The sequence below is a fragment of the Phasianus colchicus genome, chromosome 5, assembly GCF_987193195.1.
Source record: "Phasianus colchicus chromosome 5, bPhaCol1.hap1.1, whole genome shotgun sequence".
In the NCBI taxonomy this organism is placed as follows: domain Eukaryota; kingdom Metazoa; phylum Chordata; class Aves; order Galliformes; family Phasianidae; genus Phasianus; species Phasianus colchicus.
This window is the reverse complement of record NC_143440.1, coordinates 37,211,532-37,227,910: the sequence shown is the minus strand read 5'-3', so window position 1 is coordinate 37,227,910 and position 16,379 is coordinate 37,211,532. Positions and strand designations below refer to the sequence as shown.

Here is a 16,379-nt window from a genome sequence, read left to right as displayed (position 1 = left end):
AAGCATTTCGTATTTCAAATGAAGTTAGAAGCCCTGTACTGTTTATCACTTTGAGATAGTGCTGAAAATGGTGAGTTTGTTAATACATTCTCCATGAAGTTGTAAGGAAGGGGTGGTGGCATGGAGATGTCTTCTGTCAGTGTCTGGATCTTCTGCCAGGATGTGTGTGACTCAAGGAAGATGGAAACAGTGAACAAGCACTACAACTGTTTGCAGGCATAAAATATCAACCACCCCACAGTTCTAAAGGAAAAGCCACAGCCAACTTTCAGTTCAAAAATTATATTAAATATAAAATAACCAATTAATGCATTTACAGAAAAATTAAACTATTATGAAAGTAACCACTTTCATACAGTTGGCAAAAAAAAAAAAAACTGAAGGAAAGATTAAGTTAAGGCACAGTGAGTAATACAGCATATTATACAAAGAAGTTTAACCCCAAGGCAGTGAGAGTATTTCTGATATACCAGACAGTAGGGACAGAAGAAAACAAACACAATTGACATTAATTTCATGGCAGAAAAACAAAGCATCTTTCGGCTCTGAAGTTTTCATTGTTGAGCTAGGTGAAGAAGTGAGGCTTTCTCTTTGCCACAGTACAATAAGAACTCCCAATATTTTTCTATGTATTCCCCAGGTACTGATCCATGCTCTTCCTTGCACTGTTCAGGGTGGAATGATTTTACACAGCTGTCAGCAACCTCTGTATTACCATTCAAAACAAGGTAAAGAACAGAGCATCTAAACAGATAGCTGAATCTTTCCAGAAGATCTGCTGTAGTGTAGAAAGGCATGTGAGAGAAGAAAATCTGTGTTATACAGGATACTAGTTCAGAGAACTAGCTGAAATACGTAACTGAGCTCTGCAAACTAATGCCCAATGTTCCTGGCCTGTGCTGTTCCAGCAGCTCCTTGGTTAGCTATAATAGTGGAAACAAAACTGGGGAATGATGATATCCAACAGAAAAATTCACTGCAGGTTCTTGAAATTTTTGAATTCTCAAGGACAGAAACAATTATTCAAATGGTCACTACATATTATAAGTTTTCTGCTCATTTATCTACAACTATTCTGTGAAGGAAGTGACTGGGACAGTTACTTATTTCCCTGCCTGCAGCAGTGACTCCTGATTGTCCCAATGTAAACCATTCACCTTTTGCAATTTAGAACTAGGATCGCAGTCATTGCAATAAATTCCTTTAACTGGTAACTGGGGATAGTTAAAACTGGAGTGAAACTGCATTTCATTTAAAAAAAAATGAGTTTTGTTTCAATACTGAAACAAGGGTTTTTTGTTTTTTTTTTTCATTTAAAAGAAGATACATAAGCCTGATTTCCTAATTTCCAGTTATTTATGAATTCTGCACTAGGGAGGAAAAGATACCTGCAATAGCCCATTCCTTACTCATAACATTAAACAAACTGCCTGTTCAGGTTAATTAGGTACACTGATTCAGGTATCATATGACAAAAGAGGAAAAAAAAAAGTGGTGTAGTTACAAGTTGTTACCATACACAATGTCTACCCCATTCACTATAATTTAGCAAGACTTGAGTTTACTCTCTCTGCCCATTCAGAGCAAGCTTGTAAAGGAGTATTGGAACAGGTGGCTCACTATTAATTCTTGGATCTAGAGGGACAGCATCTTATGCTGATGCTAGTTCTGTACTTGATTATAGCACTAAATGGAACAGCTGAGCAGTTAGCTTCCAATAGTGCTGGTACTAGTACCTATGTACTCAGGGGTGTTTATAGCCTCCTTTAAAGTTTAGAGTAATAATAAAGTGTTTCATTGGGCCCTTAAATCTAAATAACATTAAATCTAACATCTCTTGTGTCAGTAACGGAAAGACACATGCACACAGTAGTGACAACAAATAGGGGAACTCAGAAGCTACTATGACTTGTGAGTTATAGGATATCGATTCTTATTAATCTATTCATAGAGAGCCAAGTTGCAAACAGTGTACAAATCAGAAATAGGTGTTTAGAAGTAGGAAAGAGTACAACATCTGCAATCCACAGTGCCAGACAACAATTTAAATGTTCTACTTGCTTTACAAGAAATTCAATTTTAGACCAAATGTTTGTAGCCCAATTTTCATTTTAACTGAAGTGCCAATTTGGCAGAATGCCTCAGCCTTTATTAGGCTGACAGAAGGAAGAGACATCACTTAGCTCTCTCCTGATCAATAAGAATGCTAAAAGTTGTATTACACTGAACAAGTATAATCCTATTTTTCTGCTTGTAGCCAGACTGTGACACCTGACACTTCCTATTTCCTACAGTATACAGAGCTTTTTTCACTTAAGTAGGAACAGAAACTACATCTTGCTTATTTTCCACAACAGACGGGCAATCTCCCTCATTTTCAAAGTTTACATTCACAAAGGAAGTACTTGTTGTTGCTTCAGGCTGGTCTGTTTGGACAGGAGCCTCAGCCTGTAGCTTCTCCTGCTGCTCCTGATGCTGCCTTTCTGCTTCTTCTGACATCCTGTTTTCCTGTTCCTCCTCTTCTTCCTAAAACAACCAACCAGGTTCATAAGCTACTGTTTCCTTGAAGTAAATAAGGCTTATATTCTGTAAGAACATACCAGTTCCCATTACAAGACACAAATATTTGTTCTGCTTAATAACAGAGTCACTAGCTTATCATAATTCTACAACTCCCATTAAGGAAAAAAAAAATACCAGCAAAAGTGAAGGGTTAAACTACCAACACAGAAAAAATAACACGTGTCTAGATAAGCAGTCTTTAGTGAACAGCAGTAGCAAATAGGTCTACTTTCTATGAAGCATTTCAATGCAATTTTAATACTTAAAAGCTATTGAAATAAAATAAGTGTTAAAAGTGTTAAAGCTTTAATTTTTTTTGCATAAAGCATTGGCTACGTATGATTCATTTTCAATTAGTTTGGAATAAATGGTAACGTAACATTCAATTTCCCTTGAATTCAGAGTTGGTAAGTACACCTACTTTAACTGAGTAAAGTGAGGCAGCTGCCTCCTTAGAGTGTTCCTTTCAACTTTCTTGCACTTTTGACTTAAAAATGTGTTGTAGAAGAGAAGCAAGCAGAGCAGTGGTCAGGACCCAACCAATTCTAAGACCGACAATCTGATGAGAAAATGCTCATAGATAAGCAAGCATAAATCATGGATCAAGTGAAACAAGGTGAGCTGAAGCAGAGATTCTGAAACTTAACTTCATTTCAGTAATCCGTGTAGGAATTCCGTGTAGGAATATATTTTATTTTTGAAAATGCCAGGGAAGATAAGTTGGTAGAAGAAAAGTTTAAGAACCCAATCTCACACACATACCTCTTTCTTCATTCTGTAATACTCATCAATGGCGTACTGGTATTTTGGAGTGCTTATCCCCAAAACAGATGCAATCTTTTCCCCAAGGAAATCACACACTGAAAACAAACAGAAGTTGATAAATGATTAATATATACAAGAAAGTTGTTGAACACAGTTTCACTGTAAAAGGTGTCAACTTTCCTGAATGGTTTTCCATCATTGTACATCACTTAAAAGAGAAAATCTGCTATGCTAAGCTACTTACGTATAGATCTGAGCTTAATATATTAATAACTGCTCTTTAAAAAAGAGAATGAACAAAAAAAGAATATGGAAATTAATGAAAACCTTGATAGTGATAGTGCTTGCATTCTAACAGCTTTAGCTTTGCATTTAGGTGTGTTTTGCTAAGGCATCCATTAAAATTTAAGCTTTCAACTGAAATTTAACTGAAGATTAGATAAAAACATATAGTTACCAACTATAGTGGTCCTTCAGTCTAATGACACCAGAGAAATTATTTAATGATAGATGTATACTTTAATCCAGTATCAGTTTTAGCGATGCTCTGTCTTGCATACTGATGGATTGATACAATATATAGATTTTAGCTGTCTCAGTTTTCAAGGCTACATAGAATCATATAGATACATGCAGGATTACTTTGCCAAAGCATGTAGTGAAGTCAGAAGTACGGCACAGGTGGGCTTGGGTCAATTGGTTGCTTTATCAAGATGATGGTTAAAGCACTATTGCTTCAATAAAAGCAAACAAGAAATCAAATATATTGCACTTCAAATTACAAATCTGCCCTTAGGACACAAATAAATTACTCAGTCATCTTCAGTGAAAACAGAAGTAATCAACTGAATGGTTCTGTGAGTGTACAATCATTTTGTAGATAACCTTACAGACAGAGCTCTTTCAAAAGATCAGTTTAAATGGCAAATACAGGAGGCAAAACTTAAGAGGGAAGAAGGAAGCACCTAGCAGTTCTCAAACTCATAAAAGACTTCTGGGAAAAAAAAAAAAGAGAGAGCAATATCTACCTGTGTGAATGAGGAAAAGATACAGCAATGAACAGGACTGTAGTGTAAAGTGTTTCTAAAAATAATAATAGTTTAATCAATAGGATAGACTGCCAATAGTCTTTTAAATATTCACAATCAGGCTGTACAGTGATGGAAATCCCACAGATATTTGTCAATATACAATACAAAATACTTCACACATTGGGAAGAACAGACTAGGACAAGCATTCTAAAAACTTAGCAAATTTTTTTGAGGTCAACAGGTCAAAGAAACTTCTGTGTAGTGAGTTTAAGGCTCTGGACAATAAGTCCTATTTTTGTCTATCTTGCAACCTCAGCAGTCTGTTGAAAAGTACAAGACTAGGTATACTCTTAGAATACTTGCCAGTTGTCTGAGTAAAATCTGATGATTTAGTTAGGTAAAAAATTCTTTCCAAATAATGTCACTCAAAATGGTTCCATAAAAGACTTAATAGGAAGCTGATACGCTCCCTTGCCAACATCGTCATAAATCCGTATGGAGGAAAATAGAAAAATAAAAGTGTTCAGCAAAAGGATTCATGCTTCATACAACAGTTGTTGATTGAAAATAAATAAATAAATAAATAGCATGCTGCCTAAAGCAAGGGGAAAACACCATTATCTCATTTATACTTTTGAAAAAAAAAAAGACCAGTAGACTACAAAGATTATTTACAGTCTGTCAGAGTGACTCAATATTCTTCCACGTGTTTAACTAAGAATTAAGTGAATCAGTACCTGATAAGGTTGATGTGGCAACTCGCAGCATATGAAACCATAAGTAGGGTCCCCATGTGAGCGTTGTCTGTAACCACAAAAACAATACCAACATGTATAGCTATATGTTAAAGATACATATTAAGACATGCAAATGCTCAAATAGATCTAGAACAAAATCTGCAATGCACCTGTTTGCAGCTACCACAATATTTTTGCTTTACAGTAAGTATAGACCAGGCATATCTGAAGCAAAATATCACTACAAGATATAAAAAAATAACCATGGTTTACATCTGGGAACATTATTTTCACCTTTTGTTTCCTGCTTCCAGACTTGGGAAGCAACAAGCACTCAGTTCAATCCCAAGATATTTCCTACAACTATAAAGACCTTTTCATTATGTTCTGAATTCTGTCAGACCAAGCAGAGAACTGGGCTAACCAAATATTCTCTGATTATAATAATGAGAGAAGCAAAAAAGGTCTGTGAGGAAAAAGATGGGGGTGCCACCATTTGTGTAAGAGCAGCTGGAGTTCATGGAGCTCTGCCCGGGCATGGATAAGGGCCAGCTGAGAGCTTACAGGTAAGGATTAAAGCATTGTGGTTGACACTGTAGCATGTGCATGCTATAGGGAAAATGACCAGGAAGAGAAAACCTATGAGACCTGCTTCACACAGTTAGAAACAGTCTCAATGGTGACTTCCATCACCTTAACACCTGCTGGAGGAACAACACAGCAGAGCATAAACCAGCATGGTCCTGACCACAATTTCTTGACACAAGTAACAGAGGAGACTAGAAGAGGTGCTCTGGACCTCATGTTCACCAGTGAGGAAAGCCTCACTGGGGATAGGAAGGGTTGAGGCAACCCTGGTTGCAGTGACCATGAGATGATGAAGTTCAGAATGCTGAGAGGAAGGAGCCAAGCAAAAAGCAAAATCATAACTCTAGGCTTCAGGAGAGCAGACTTCGGCCTTTTCAGGGATCTGCTTGGAAAAGGCCCATGGGAAAAGGCCCTAGAGGGAAGAGGCGTCCAGGAAAGCTAGCTGATACTCAAAAATCATCTACTCCAAGCTCACAAGTGATCCATCCCAACAAGTAGGAAGTCAGGCAAAAATGCCAGCAGGCCTGTCTTGATAAACAAGGAGCTCCTGGCCAAACTCAGCTGTAAAAAGGTTTATACTGAAGGTGGAAGGAGAGACAGGTAGCACTGGAGAAATATAGAGCATTCTGACCACTCAGAGACAGAATTAGGAAAGCCAAAGCACACCAGGAGTTGAATCTAGCAAGAAAGTAAAAGTCAACAGGAGGTGCTTCTGTAAATATATAAGGGGCAAGAGGAAGATGCAGGCTTACTGCAGAAGGGGGTGGAGGTTCTGATGACTGAAGACACAGAAAAATCTGTGGTAGTGAAAAATGCCTTCATCCTACATTGTAAGACTGGACTTCAGAAATCTAAAGGACAAGGAACAAGGTGTGGTGTAAGAAAGATAGTACAAGAGGATCTGCTTCCAGAATACTTAAGCAAACTGGACACAGCTAAGTTTGTGAACCTTAATGGGATGCAAAATTACTAAGATGGTGAAGGGACTGGAACATCTTCACATGAAGGAAGGATGAGAGAGATGGAGCTGTTCAGCACTGAGTAGACTCTGGGGAAATCTCATCCATGAGTACAATCTGTCAAGCAAGAAGCTCAAGCTGGCAGGCACAAGTAAAACAGATGCTACATATTTTTGGCAACGGACATTAAAAATATCCTGCCAAGGTAAAAGTGTAAGCAAAACCAGCTGCTATCCTGCTTTTACAAAAGCACCTCCAGCTTGTTGATTACGTACGCAGTTGGCAGATAAGCTAACGACAATCATTTCTCAGTTTGTTCAGTTGAAGAGCTCAAAAAAAAGTGCTGGAAAAGCTCATTGCCACAGGTGCAAATAATGGCATTGACAAGCCTTTGTACAATCCTTCATAACGAGGTGACGAGGTCAAAAAGCACTCACAGAGCGCACAGAACAAACAAAAGCCTGCTGTGCAGCAGTAAGTAAGAAGCTAGAAGAGCCCCTTTAACTTTTAAGGATAAAAAGAGAAGCTGAGCTTCAATGTGACAGAAGTAAATCAGACATAGAGTATTCTAATGTTCTATTGCAGTGCCACAGACATTAAATTTGAGTCTCTGCAGGCACAGAGATGCTTTCTATTTCTGCTACTCCCCCCCCACAATTAAAGATCAGTTTGCTATGTTAGAAGTAATTCTAAGTTCAACTTTGTACAAATGTCTGCTTCCTACAATATGTGTCTCCGACCTAGCTACATATTTCTTCACTCATTCCAATATTTTTGTGCCAGTTCTGGTAGTTTAAAAAAGGAACATTCTTTCAAGTGTCTCAAAAGGCAATACAAAGCCAAAAGAAACCACCAGAAGATTCAACAGTAAAATGAAATGCCTTGTAGAGTAAACACCACTGAGAACAAGCAGGAACATGTGAACACATCCGGGAGAAATAATTCTCCTCTGTTTTTTTTTTCTTACTTCCTCAGGGTAAGTTTGAGCAGCTTCTGACAGAACCTCAGATACTTAAGCAAGAAGGCCAAATATGAGGTGAGAAGAGGTACTGGAGAGAACCTTATGGGTGATAAGAACATAAACGTTCTGCAAAAGCTGAATACAAATTAATAGTACTATATGAAGTATCTTTGATTTACTGAATGACACTGGAAAATGGTACTGAAGTCAGGTCTTACTTAACCAAAGTCAGTTCAGTAAGAACTGCACACCCAGATGTTATGTATCTTCTTTGACCAGAGAAGTCTTAACATTCAGTGTAATCAAAACAAGGACAGATAATACTGTATTTCTTGAATGGAACGCAGGACACTAGTTTTAAATGAGGGAACAGTATTTCTCCTACCATCATTCTCTTAAGTGTATGTTTCTACAATGCTTAACTATGCTATTTTGCTATCATGATATAATTTTGTTTTTTAAAGTTAAAAATATAATGGTTATTTACACTTGATTTTAAATTACAAAACATCCTAATGCACAACTGTAATCTAAAACTCAGCTACAATATGATCTGTCCAAGTCCATGTACAGAAGGTGTCAGCGCACTGCATTTTAAATAGGAATTGACATAATGAATTCATCCTCTGATAAAACCAAGAGGGCTATGATTCAGCAACAGAACATGATATTGTTCCCTAGTATGGTGCTGCCTAAGAGCAGACACACTCTGCTGAACTTCTGAATGTGCCATATAAACAATCCACATCCATATTTCTTTTGCTAGATTTCAGTCCCTAATAACACCTCTTGAGCTTTCTAAAGATTGTAGGTTTGCCACTTTGTTTTTTGTTAAGTTGGTTTTGTTTGCTTTGTTCTGTTTGTTTGTTTGGATTGAGTGTGTGTTTTTCCTCAGAGAAAAGGGCAAAATGAGATAAAGAATCATTTACTGATTTAAGAAAAAGCAAGTTGTGTTTTATGAGTTAAATATTGCCAGATACTTCTCCATTGTTTACTGTGTCAAGACGCAAGTTTAATGAGTTTAATTACTGATTGCCTAGTCACTGGCATAACAAGTCCTTCAGTGAACGCAGCAGGTGAAACTGCTATCACAAACAGGTTAAAACAAGATTGAGGAGCATCAAAATAAAGCATATATCGTGTGATGAATAGCAATTATTTGGTCACTGGCTGACTTTCCTCCCTTGTTGCCAAATTCTTAAAATAAAATTAGACTTTCTGAGTTCTCAATAGCGTAAAATAATGCTTTTTTGCTATATGAAGTTAAGCTCCTTTTTGACTAGGAGATACTGGAATAATCTTCCTGTAAGAATATCTTTCAGTCTTTTCAACAAAATTAATCTGTTCTGGAGCTCTATTGCTGAAATGTTCTCGGGATGAATGCTAAGGTTACAAACATATATAGTTGCTTATAGTTGATCTGCAAAGGCATTTCTGCCTACTCACCTAATAGGTGAAGGCAACAAAGTGGCAATCCAGGCAAAAGCAGAAAGATTATCTTCTGGAGCTGGTAAGGTACAGGTTTTTGTGGACAGTATTGAAGGAGATTTACAATATAAATTACATTTTTTGACAGAAGATTCAGTTATGAACAAAGCATTTACAAACACCAAAGAGACAAAGGAGAACACTAATAATAAAAAATGCTATATTAAAAAAAGAAATCAGAAAAATGTAGTAAGCATGCCCTGTGTTTTGGATTCAGCTCCCTCTCTTAAACCACAACAGACCGGCAGCAGCAATGAACTGCACTCTGACTTACAGAAGTGTCAGAATCACTGCTTCAAAGCAAAACTTGAGACTCGCTATTTTATGAGAATTTGTTTTGGGTGGCATCAGCCCATCACACTGAGTTCTTTGGTTGTCATATTATCAGAATACATACATATTACTTCGCTTAGTACAGAAGACATTGCCACTGTCTGCCTAGCTCTGCAGCATAACTAAACCAAGGTATAGCTACTGAAGAAGTTTCTTTACAACACAGCAAAATATTTGTTTCTCTTAAGAGTTAAGTTTAAACTCTTAAGTTTAAACTCACTTAGAACCTGCTATTATGCCAATACCAGCTGAGCTTTGAATTTTCATGATTTAAAGTTTCTATTCCAAATATTATGTGCTTTTTCTAAAAATAAAATGGTCCAGGAACAGCTATTATTTGCAACATACTTTTTAGTATCCCAACCGAGATAACAAGTTTTAGACACGCTGGTCTCAGCAAACTGACTACTTAATTGCTTTTATAGAAATCCTACAATAAAAACATTTTCAAGGCAGCTGTTGGCTAAAACATCAAAGCTCAGCTTGGACTAACATTTCTTCAATTCAGTGGCTCAGTTGGGATACACGAAGCATTCAGCAGATAAGGTAAACTTCACTTAATGGCAACCCTTGGTCTAATCAAGTTTATTCTGCCAAGGTAAAAAGCAATGCTTAATAGGGCATACTGTGCTCCACAATAAAGTATTCTGCTTTAGAAGGTTCTTTTATTATTAAAAAAAAAAAAAGAAAAAAAGTAATAAAAATTAAATATTTCATAAACTATAGTGGAATCAAGCAATTTTATCTGTACCATACAATATGCTTTTTGGTATTCAGAATAAAATTCAAATTAGGAAAGCAGGAGTATGTTCCCACAAACTTCTGGCAGTTGGGAACATTTGAGGACTTTTTAGTTAAGTGTCCATTTGTACAGCAGTGTGTACTTCTCTGGCCTCACAACACACATATCAAGTCCTGCGAGCCTTCCATTATGCTAATGCAGTGAAATTGTTCTACTGAGGGGAAATGACAGAGAAATTACACAGATCTAGACCCCTGCTAATTAGAATTGAAAAAAAAATAAATCTCTGTATGTATCTATGGATATCTGACAGAGCCCTCAATGTGTGGAACAGATCTGAATCTGAAGATCCATTAACATTACAGCAATATTCAGTAAGTTTCACAGTTCTTGCACTTCTAGAGTAAACCCTTAGGGGGGAAAAAAAAACATAAAAATACCCAACAGTGTAGCTTAACAGCTATCATTTATCAATTGTTTATAAGTTAAATATATTTATTTTCAATGATTATGCTTCAATTAACACATAAACTTGACATGCATTTTTATACTGATACACCTGCTCTCAGGCTAATGTTACTTTTCTTTGTATAAGAAAGAAGTAGCAATGCCATCAGTCCATCCAAGTCTGAATGCAACAGCTTTATACATGAATCCTTTGGAGCCCCAGTCTCAGCTCTCCATAGTCTCATAGCAGCTCAATCCTCAAACTATTACTTTTTCTTCAAGGTAAATTAACTTTACAGAGGGAATAAAGGAGAACTGATTGACAGTTCTTCACAAAGCAAACCCCTTGTGGCCATACCACTTCTTCAGAAGAGAAAGAGAACAAAGTCAAACTGTCCAATGAAATCCCTCCCTCTGTATCCCTGGGAAGGATGCACACACAAATAAGTATAGCAGCTAGTCATACAGTACTTAGCAAGCTTTAAGCACAACATTTCTTAATCTTAATTCCCATACCATGGTGCACAAGTCATTTCAACAGCATTGCTTATGTCAGGTAGAAACCACCACCAGTTTTTGTGTGTGCAGAGACTCTTATCTGAAGTGTAAGAACAAGCAGCTCTAAACAGGCATTTGCCTCCAAAGCACAGGCAGGCTGGCTGCTGCACAAAGCAGCAACCCCCAGCCACCTGACAGTACTCAGCACATGGGGAAAGATCCAGCTGATTTCTGGGGCCCCACTTCAAGCTCAGTACAGGCAAACAAGGCAAAGAAGGCCAGGAATGGAGTCCCGCAAGTAGGCAGGGAACAGGACTGTAGACTCAATTTATGGGAAGACAGAATCGTAGGAGGGTAGAGAAGAAATAGTTGGGATACCAGTTTGTGGAGCTGTCATAAAAGAAACACAAGACTGTGGATGTGGCAAATATTTCTAAGATTTCTCAGTGCCTAGAGCCAATTGAATTAACTCAATCTTTTATACACCATATCAAATTTGTAACATCAAAACTACAGGAAAAAATGCAAGTAGTTATCCAATAAACCAGTAAGCAGAAATGCATCAAGTGAAATACTTACAGGATCTACAGGAGGCAACAGGTCTTTTTTCTCTTGTTCATCTTCCTCTTCATCTGTGCTGTATTCTTCCATTGTTTCTCCACTTGCAAAGTGAATAACCCTCCTTGGAACTTTCTTCTTCTTTCCTATGACACCCAGCTCCACATTCTCAAAGCCTCTATCTCCATTTGTAAGTTGCTACAAAGAAGAAAAAAATAAAAATTATCTCAAGTACACTTCTATACAGTTAGCTGAAAAACTGGACTTTTCCCTTAAAAAACTTCATGATCTGTTTAAGAATTTTAGATTGTTCAGTATACATCTGCAATCACCATTAGCACAAGGGCGCATGAAAAAAGCACACTTAATTTAGTGGGTAAGGATGAATGAAAAAGAGAAGTGTGGGTTTATTCTTCCAGTTGCTGAATACTACAATGCAGTCTTCAAGTCTAAAAAAAGCACTGGGAAAGCTTTACTTCTGGTTCAGAGGCCAGTCCATAATTCTTTAGGATAACAACTCACGCGGATGGAGGATTTTAGCAAGTTTCATGTTGTATCCATCAAAAGAGAACCATCATTTCGGCAGAGCATTTAAATACTACTGCAACAAATGCAAAAGGTGTTTTGAAAATACTTCTATTTTACAGAGAAGGACACAGAAGACATGAAATGTTAGTTGCTCTTAATGTACCATGCAGGTTTTTAAAAAGCACACAAGTGCATGTATTGTAGAAGCGTGTCATAAGGAACTTAGGGAAAGAAATGTATGCATGCATACATAGAACTAACTTTCTTCCCATTTGACTTTGACATGTTCCAATTTTTGACTACTTGTCTATACAGCCTTAGCAGTCTTCACAGATCACAAATCAAAAATATTAGTAAAAATGTGTATTTTTAACACACAGTTGTAGGGTTACCCTTAATCCTAAACACAGTATTGCTCTTCCTGTCACTTATGTTGGGTTCACTAGGAAAACCAATGGGCACAGTGCAGTGGGACAGGTGAAGGTAGGGGGGCAGAACTGCCTCCTTCATTCCAGGTAGTAGATTTATCTCATGCCCAGAGAAAGGGAGGGAATACACCGATCACATGCTATGCCTGACTATGTGGAGAGGGAGTACACACTTTCATCATCCCTTCTAGCCCTCATACTGCAGCTGCAGAAAACTGCAAGTCATTTTGGCTTCCTGCAGCATTTCTTTAGGTACCATGGCACATTCTGTGTATGTTTCTGGAGGAAAAAAGCAGAATGAAGTGGCAGAATGAAGTTTTCAGTGGTATAATCCAGCTGAAATGGCATTACATTTCCATGCAAAAGCACAAAGCTGACAGCCCTGGGGCTAGTGGACTCTGTTGAGTTTCAGTCCTGAAAACAGCAGCAATAGAACAGCAAGTCTACAGAAATCTGTGTGCTGAAAAAGTGGAACAGCCTGAGCACAGGGAGCGTCCCTTGTGCTGCTGCGAGGGCAGGCACTGCTCACTGCAAGTTGGTTCTGTGTTTTTTGGAGCACAGAGCACCACAGAATTGGCCTCTTAAAAAATTCCACACTTCTTCATTGGCACAGGACAATGATTCCATTTTTCATGGTTAGTCACAGTACTGAAGAGCACAATTTCTTATGACTATTTATTGTGATCAATAACAGTAAGCTTCACTATAAGCTCCTAGAAATCCTTCTGCTGATTTTGATTCATTTAACTCAAATACTTCAAATATCTTTTAGCTTAGAAAAACAGTGTAGTAAGTTTTTAAAATTTAAAAGCAAGCTTTAATTCTCTGGCTATGAAAACTGTACTCTTCTCGGTGCATTCTGTACCCCTCTTACACTACCTATGGAAAGGAGCTCAGCACGTTTGATGCTGGTACAACATTTTGGACAAATGTAGTCAACACAAAAAAAGAATCATCAAGGAACAATGAAACATTTCCCTTGGTAATCTGGTCCAGAGACCTAAATTTATTTAATAAAATAAAACACATCAGCTGCTGCTTTGATTATTACATGGGCAGGAAACGTAGATGTTGTTTCCAGTCATCCCTGTGGCGTTTGTCCCTTTAATTTTCACATGCACAACAAAAGCCTCCTTTCCCAGCTGCAAGCAGAAGCCCAGTATCAGTACATTTTATTTCCCTTCCCAACAGGGTCTGCTAAAAAATGTGGCAATACAGATCTTATCTATAATTATCACCCAGACTCACTTTAAAGCAAAACACAACAGTATCTTCTGTTTGAGACCTTACACATTTACCTTCTTTTTCCAATGCAGGGAGCTGTCATGCAGATCACCCCTCTGGTCACGTTGCCATTTCATTTTCTTCCACAGGCCTATCCCCACCACCACATTACACAAGTCCTGAAAGCCCTGGCACGTGGCATAACAAATAAGTGCTACACAAGCATTTACTTTGGCTTCCATACTGCAATTCCATACAGCTATTAAACACGAGGCTAGTTACCTTTGTACTTTCTGCTTCAGCTTTAGTTGTGAAGATGCTTTGTGAAGTCTGCCACGCTATTTCCTTCTCCTTTCAAATGCCCCCTTGGAATTCTTAATTCACTTTGTGACCCTCACACATCTTCCCTGTTGGAGGGTTACATCCCAAAGTGCTGTTCCTCATTACTCCTTTCAATCCCTCTCACCTCAGTTTTTGGCAGAAGCACGCAGAGTAGGGAGCACTTCAGCTGTGCTGGTACAATGCCCAGCACCAATGACCAGCCCACAACCAAAATGCCAAAACAAATAAACTACGATTAAGGATGAAGTGTGTCAGGACACCTGCAGCTGGCAGCGCTCAGCACAGCTAAGACAAGACAATGCAACAACCTCGAGTTTCATTGAGAAGAGGAACAAGCAAATGACAAAGAGGAGAACAGACCACTCGCTTTGTCATCCTCCAGTCTGTAGGAACCTGAGGCCACGTACTGAGCTTTCGATCCAAAACGCCAAAGCTCGTGCCTCTCTCACTGCCCCAGAAGAGCAATTAGTTCACAAAGAGCTGCTGGTCTGACGGCATTAGTCAGTAGGAGGCTGTAATACTAATCAAGACACAGCCCTGCCCATGCTGTCCTGCCTGCTTGCATTTGTATTATTTTTATTTTCGGTGCATCCTCCTTAACTTTCTAGCCCGTGTTTCAAGCGAAACTAAACCGCACGGGTCTTCCCCAGGCAGAAAAGGCTGAAGTAAGGGTTGGGAGAGCAGAGCTGTACGGAAGCCTTCGGAACCGCCGGGCTCAGGACGGCAGCGCGCAGCCAAGGCGCTGCACGGGAGCACCGCGCGCAGCCCGAGCCGCTGCCGGAGACCCGGTGTCGCCCCGCAGGTCGAAGTCCGCCCGAGACCCGGTGTCGCGTGAGGCCGAGGCAGGGATCTCCGACACCTCGGCTCTGTCGCTGACACGCCGGCTGGCAGCGGAAAGCCGCCCTGATTCAATATTTATCAGGCGATTTGTAAGGCGTTGTTCGCCGGTGAAACGGAAGACGCCCGCGCTGCAGGCTGTAACTACAGCGCACTGAAGGGCACGGCCGCCCCGACCGCCGCCCACACGACCGCCGGCCCTCCCGCTGGGCTCGGCCACGCGCGCCGCGGCCCCGCCCGAGCCTCCCCGGCCTCTCCCCGCCGAGCTCCGGCGGTCCCGCTCACCTGCTCGGGCTCCATGGCGCGGGCGGCGGCCGCGGGGCCGGCGGCGGGCGCGCAGTAGAGGGTGATGGCGGACAGCCCCTGCTCCATCCTCCCGCCCGCCGCGGCGCCGGGGGAGGGCGGCAGCGGCCCGCCGCGGCCCAGGGAAGCGAGCGACCGGGCGGCGCCGCCCGTCACGCCGCCCGGCGGGGCGGGGCGCTGAGAGGGGGCCGCTGGGGCCTGGCGGGTCCCGCCGCGCTGCCGTCCCTAGGCCGCTGCCCGGGGAAGGGGGAAACGCGCGGGGCCCGGGCGCCTTCGCGAGCCACACGTCGGGCATCGCGTCCTCCAGCTGCGGCAGTCAGCCGGGAGAGCCTGGGGAGAAACGTACCGGGGATGAGCACCGGGAACAGGCTCCTCACATAGGGCCGGACTGAGCTCCCCGGCCTGCTCGGCGTCCCCCTCACAAATGCCTCTCCGCCCGTCGGGGCAGCAGGGGGCTGCCCTCTCAACTCAACTCAAGAGCAGGATTTCACCTCAGGAAAAATCATTAGAGCATTAAAGCACGCAGTCCTTCCAGCACAGCTGCCTGCAGATGGAGGAACTGTCACCCCTCACAAAAAAAAGAAAAGCAAGGGGGGGAGAAAGACAAATTCTGGACCTGTGGAAAAGGTCCCACCTCACGTCTTTTAAAGGAGAAACAAAAGAAAAGAAAAAACAGGGTGTTCTGGCCCCTGGGGCTTTTCTCAGTGAGAAAGAAAATAACATGTATTCCCAGCAGGCAACGAAAAGCATTTGCCTTCACTTAATTGGTTTGCTTTTGCTACTGCTAACTACCTTAACAAAGGGCCAGAACTGACCTAGGAAAAAGCACATCATCCGCTGCCAAGAGCTAGAGAACACAGGCAGAAGAGGAAGAACCTTCAAGATCCTGTTTACAGAACCAAGGAGTGAATCATTTTTTCAAGGTAGGAATCAGTAGCTGTAATGAGCACTGCCATTGTTTACATGATGACAAGGATGACACAGGATTGAAGGACAGCTGAGTATGGCTGAGTATGACTTTTAAGAAACTATGGTCTGTAGCACAGA

At 40.5% G+C, this 16,379-nt stretch overlaps 1 protein-coding gene across 2 annotated transcripts; it reads right to left on the bottom strand.

Annotated features, from left to right (window-relative positions):
• Positions 1–266: 266 nt before the first annotated feature.
• Positions 267–15,474, bottom strand: FAM177A1 (family with sequence similarity 177 member A1). 2 transcript variants are annotated; one of them, XM_031593819.2, is made up of 5 exons: positions 15,315–15,474; positions 11,692–11,868; positions 5,097–5,163; positions 3,325–3,422; positions 267–2,526 (listed from the first exon to the last, which is right to left on the bottom strand). In XM_031593819.2, exons 1-5 carry the CDS (start codon positions 15,399–15,401, stop codon positions 2,314–2,316), a joined length of 642 nt encoding a protein of 213 aa, XP_031449679.2. In that variant the 5' UTR covers positions 15,402–15,474; the 3' UTR covers positions 267–2,313. The 2 variants fall into 2 exon arrangements, with proteins under 2 accessions (XP_031449679.2, XP_089997451.1); XM_090141325.1 differs by lacking the exon at positions 15,315–15,474 and adding an exon at positions 13,925–14,107.
• Positions 15,475–16,379: the final 905 nt, after the last annotated feature.

Bases quoted from the DNA above. Each gene is read 5' to 3' on its own strand.
- FAM177A1 (XM_090141325.1), bottom strand. From the start codon at position 14,092: ATGGAAGCCAAAGTAAATGCTTGTGTAGCACTTATTTGTTATGCCACG. The intron at 11,869-13,924 runs GTAAATGTGTAA...TCTTCTTTGTAG, and splicing joins CCCTGCATTGGAAAAAGAAG to CAACTTACAAATGGAGATAG. The intron at 3,423-5,096 runs GTACTGATTCAC...GTTTGTTTTCAG, and splicing joins TGCCACATCAACCTTATCAG to TGTGTGATTTCCTTGGGGAA.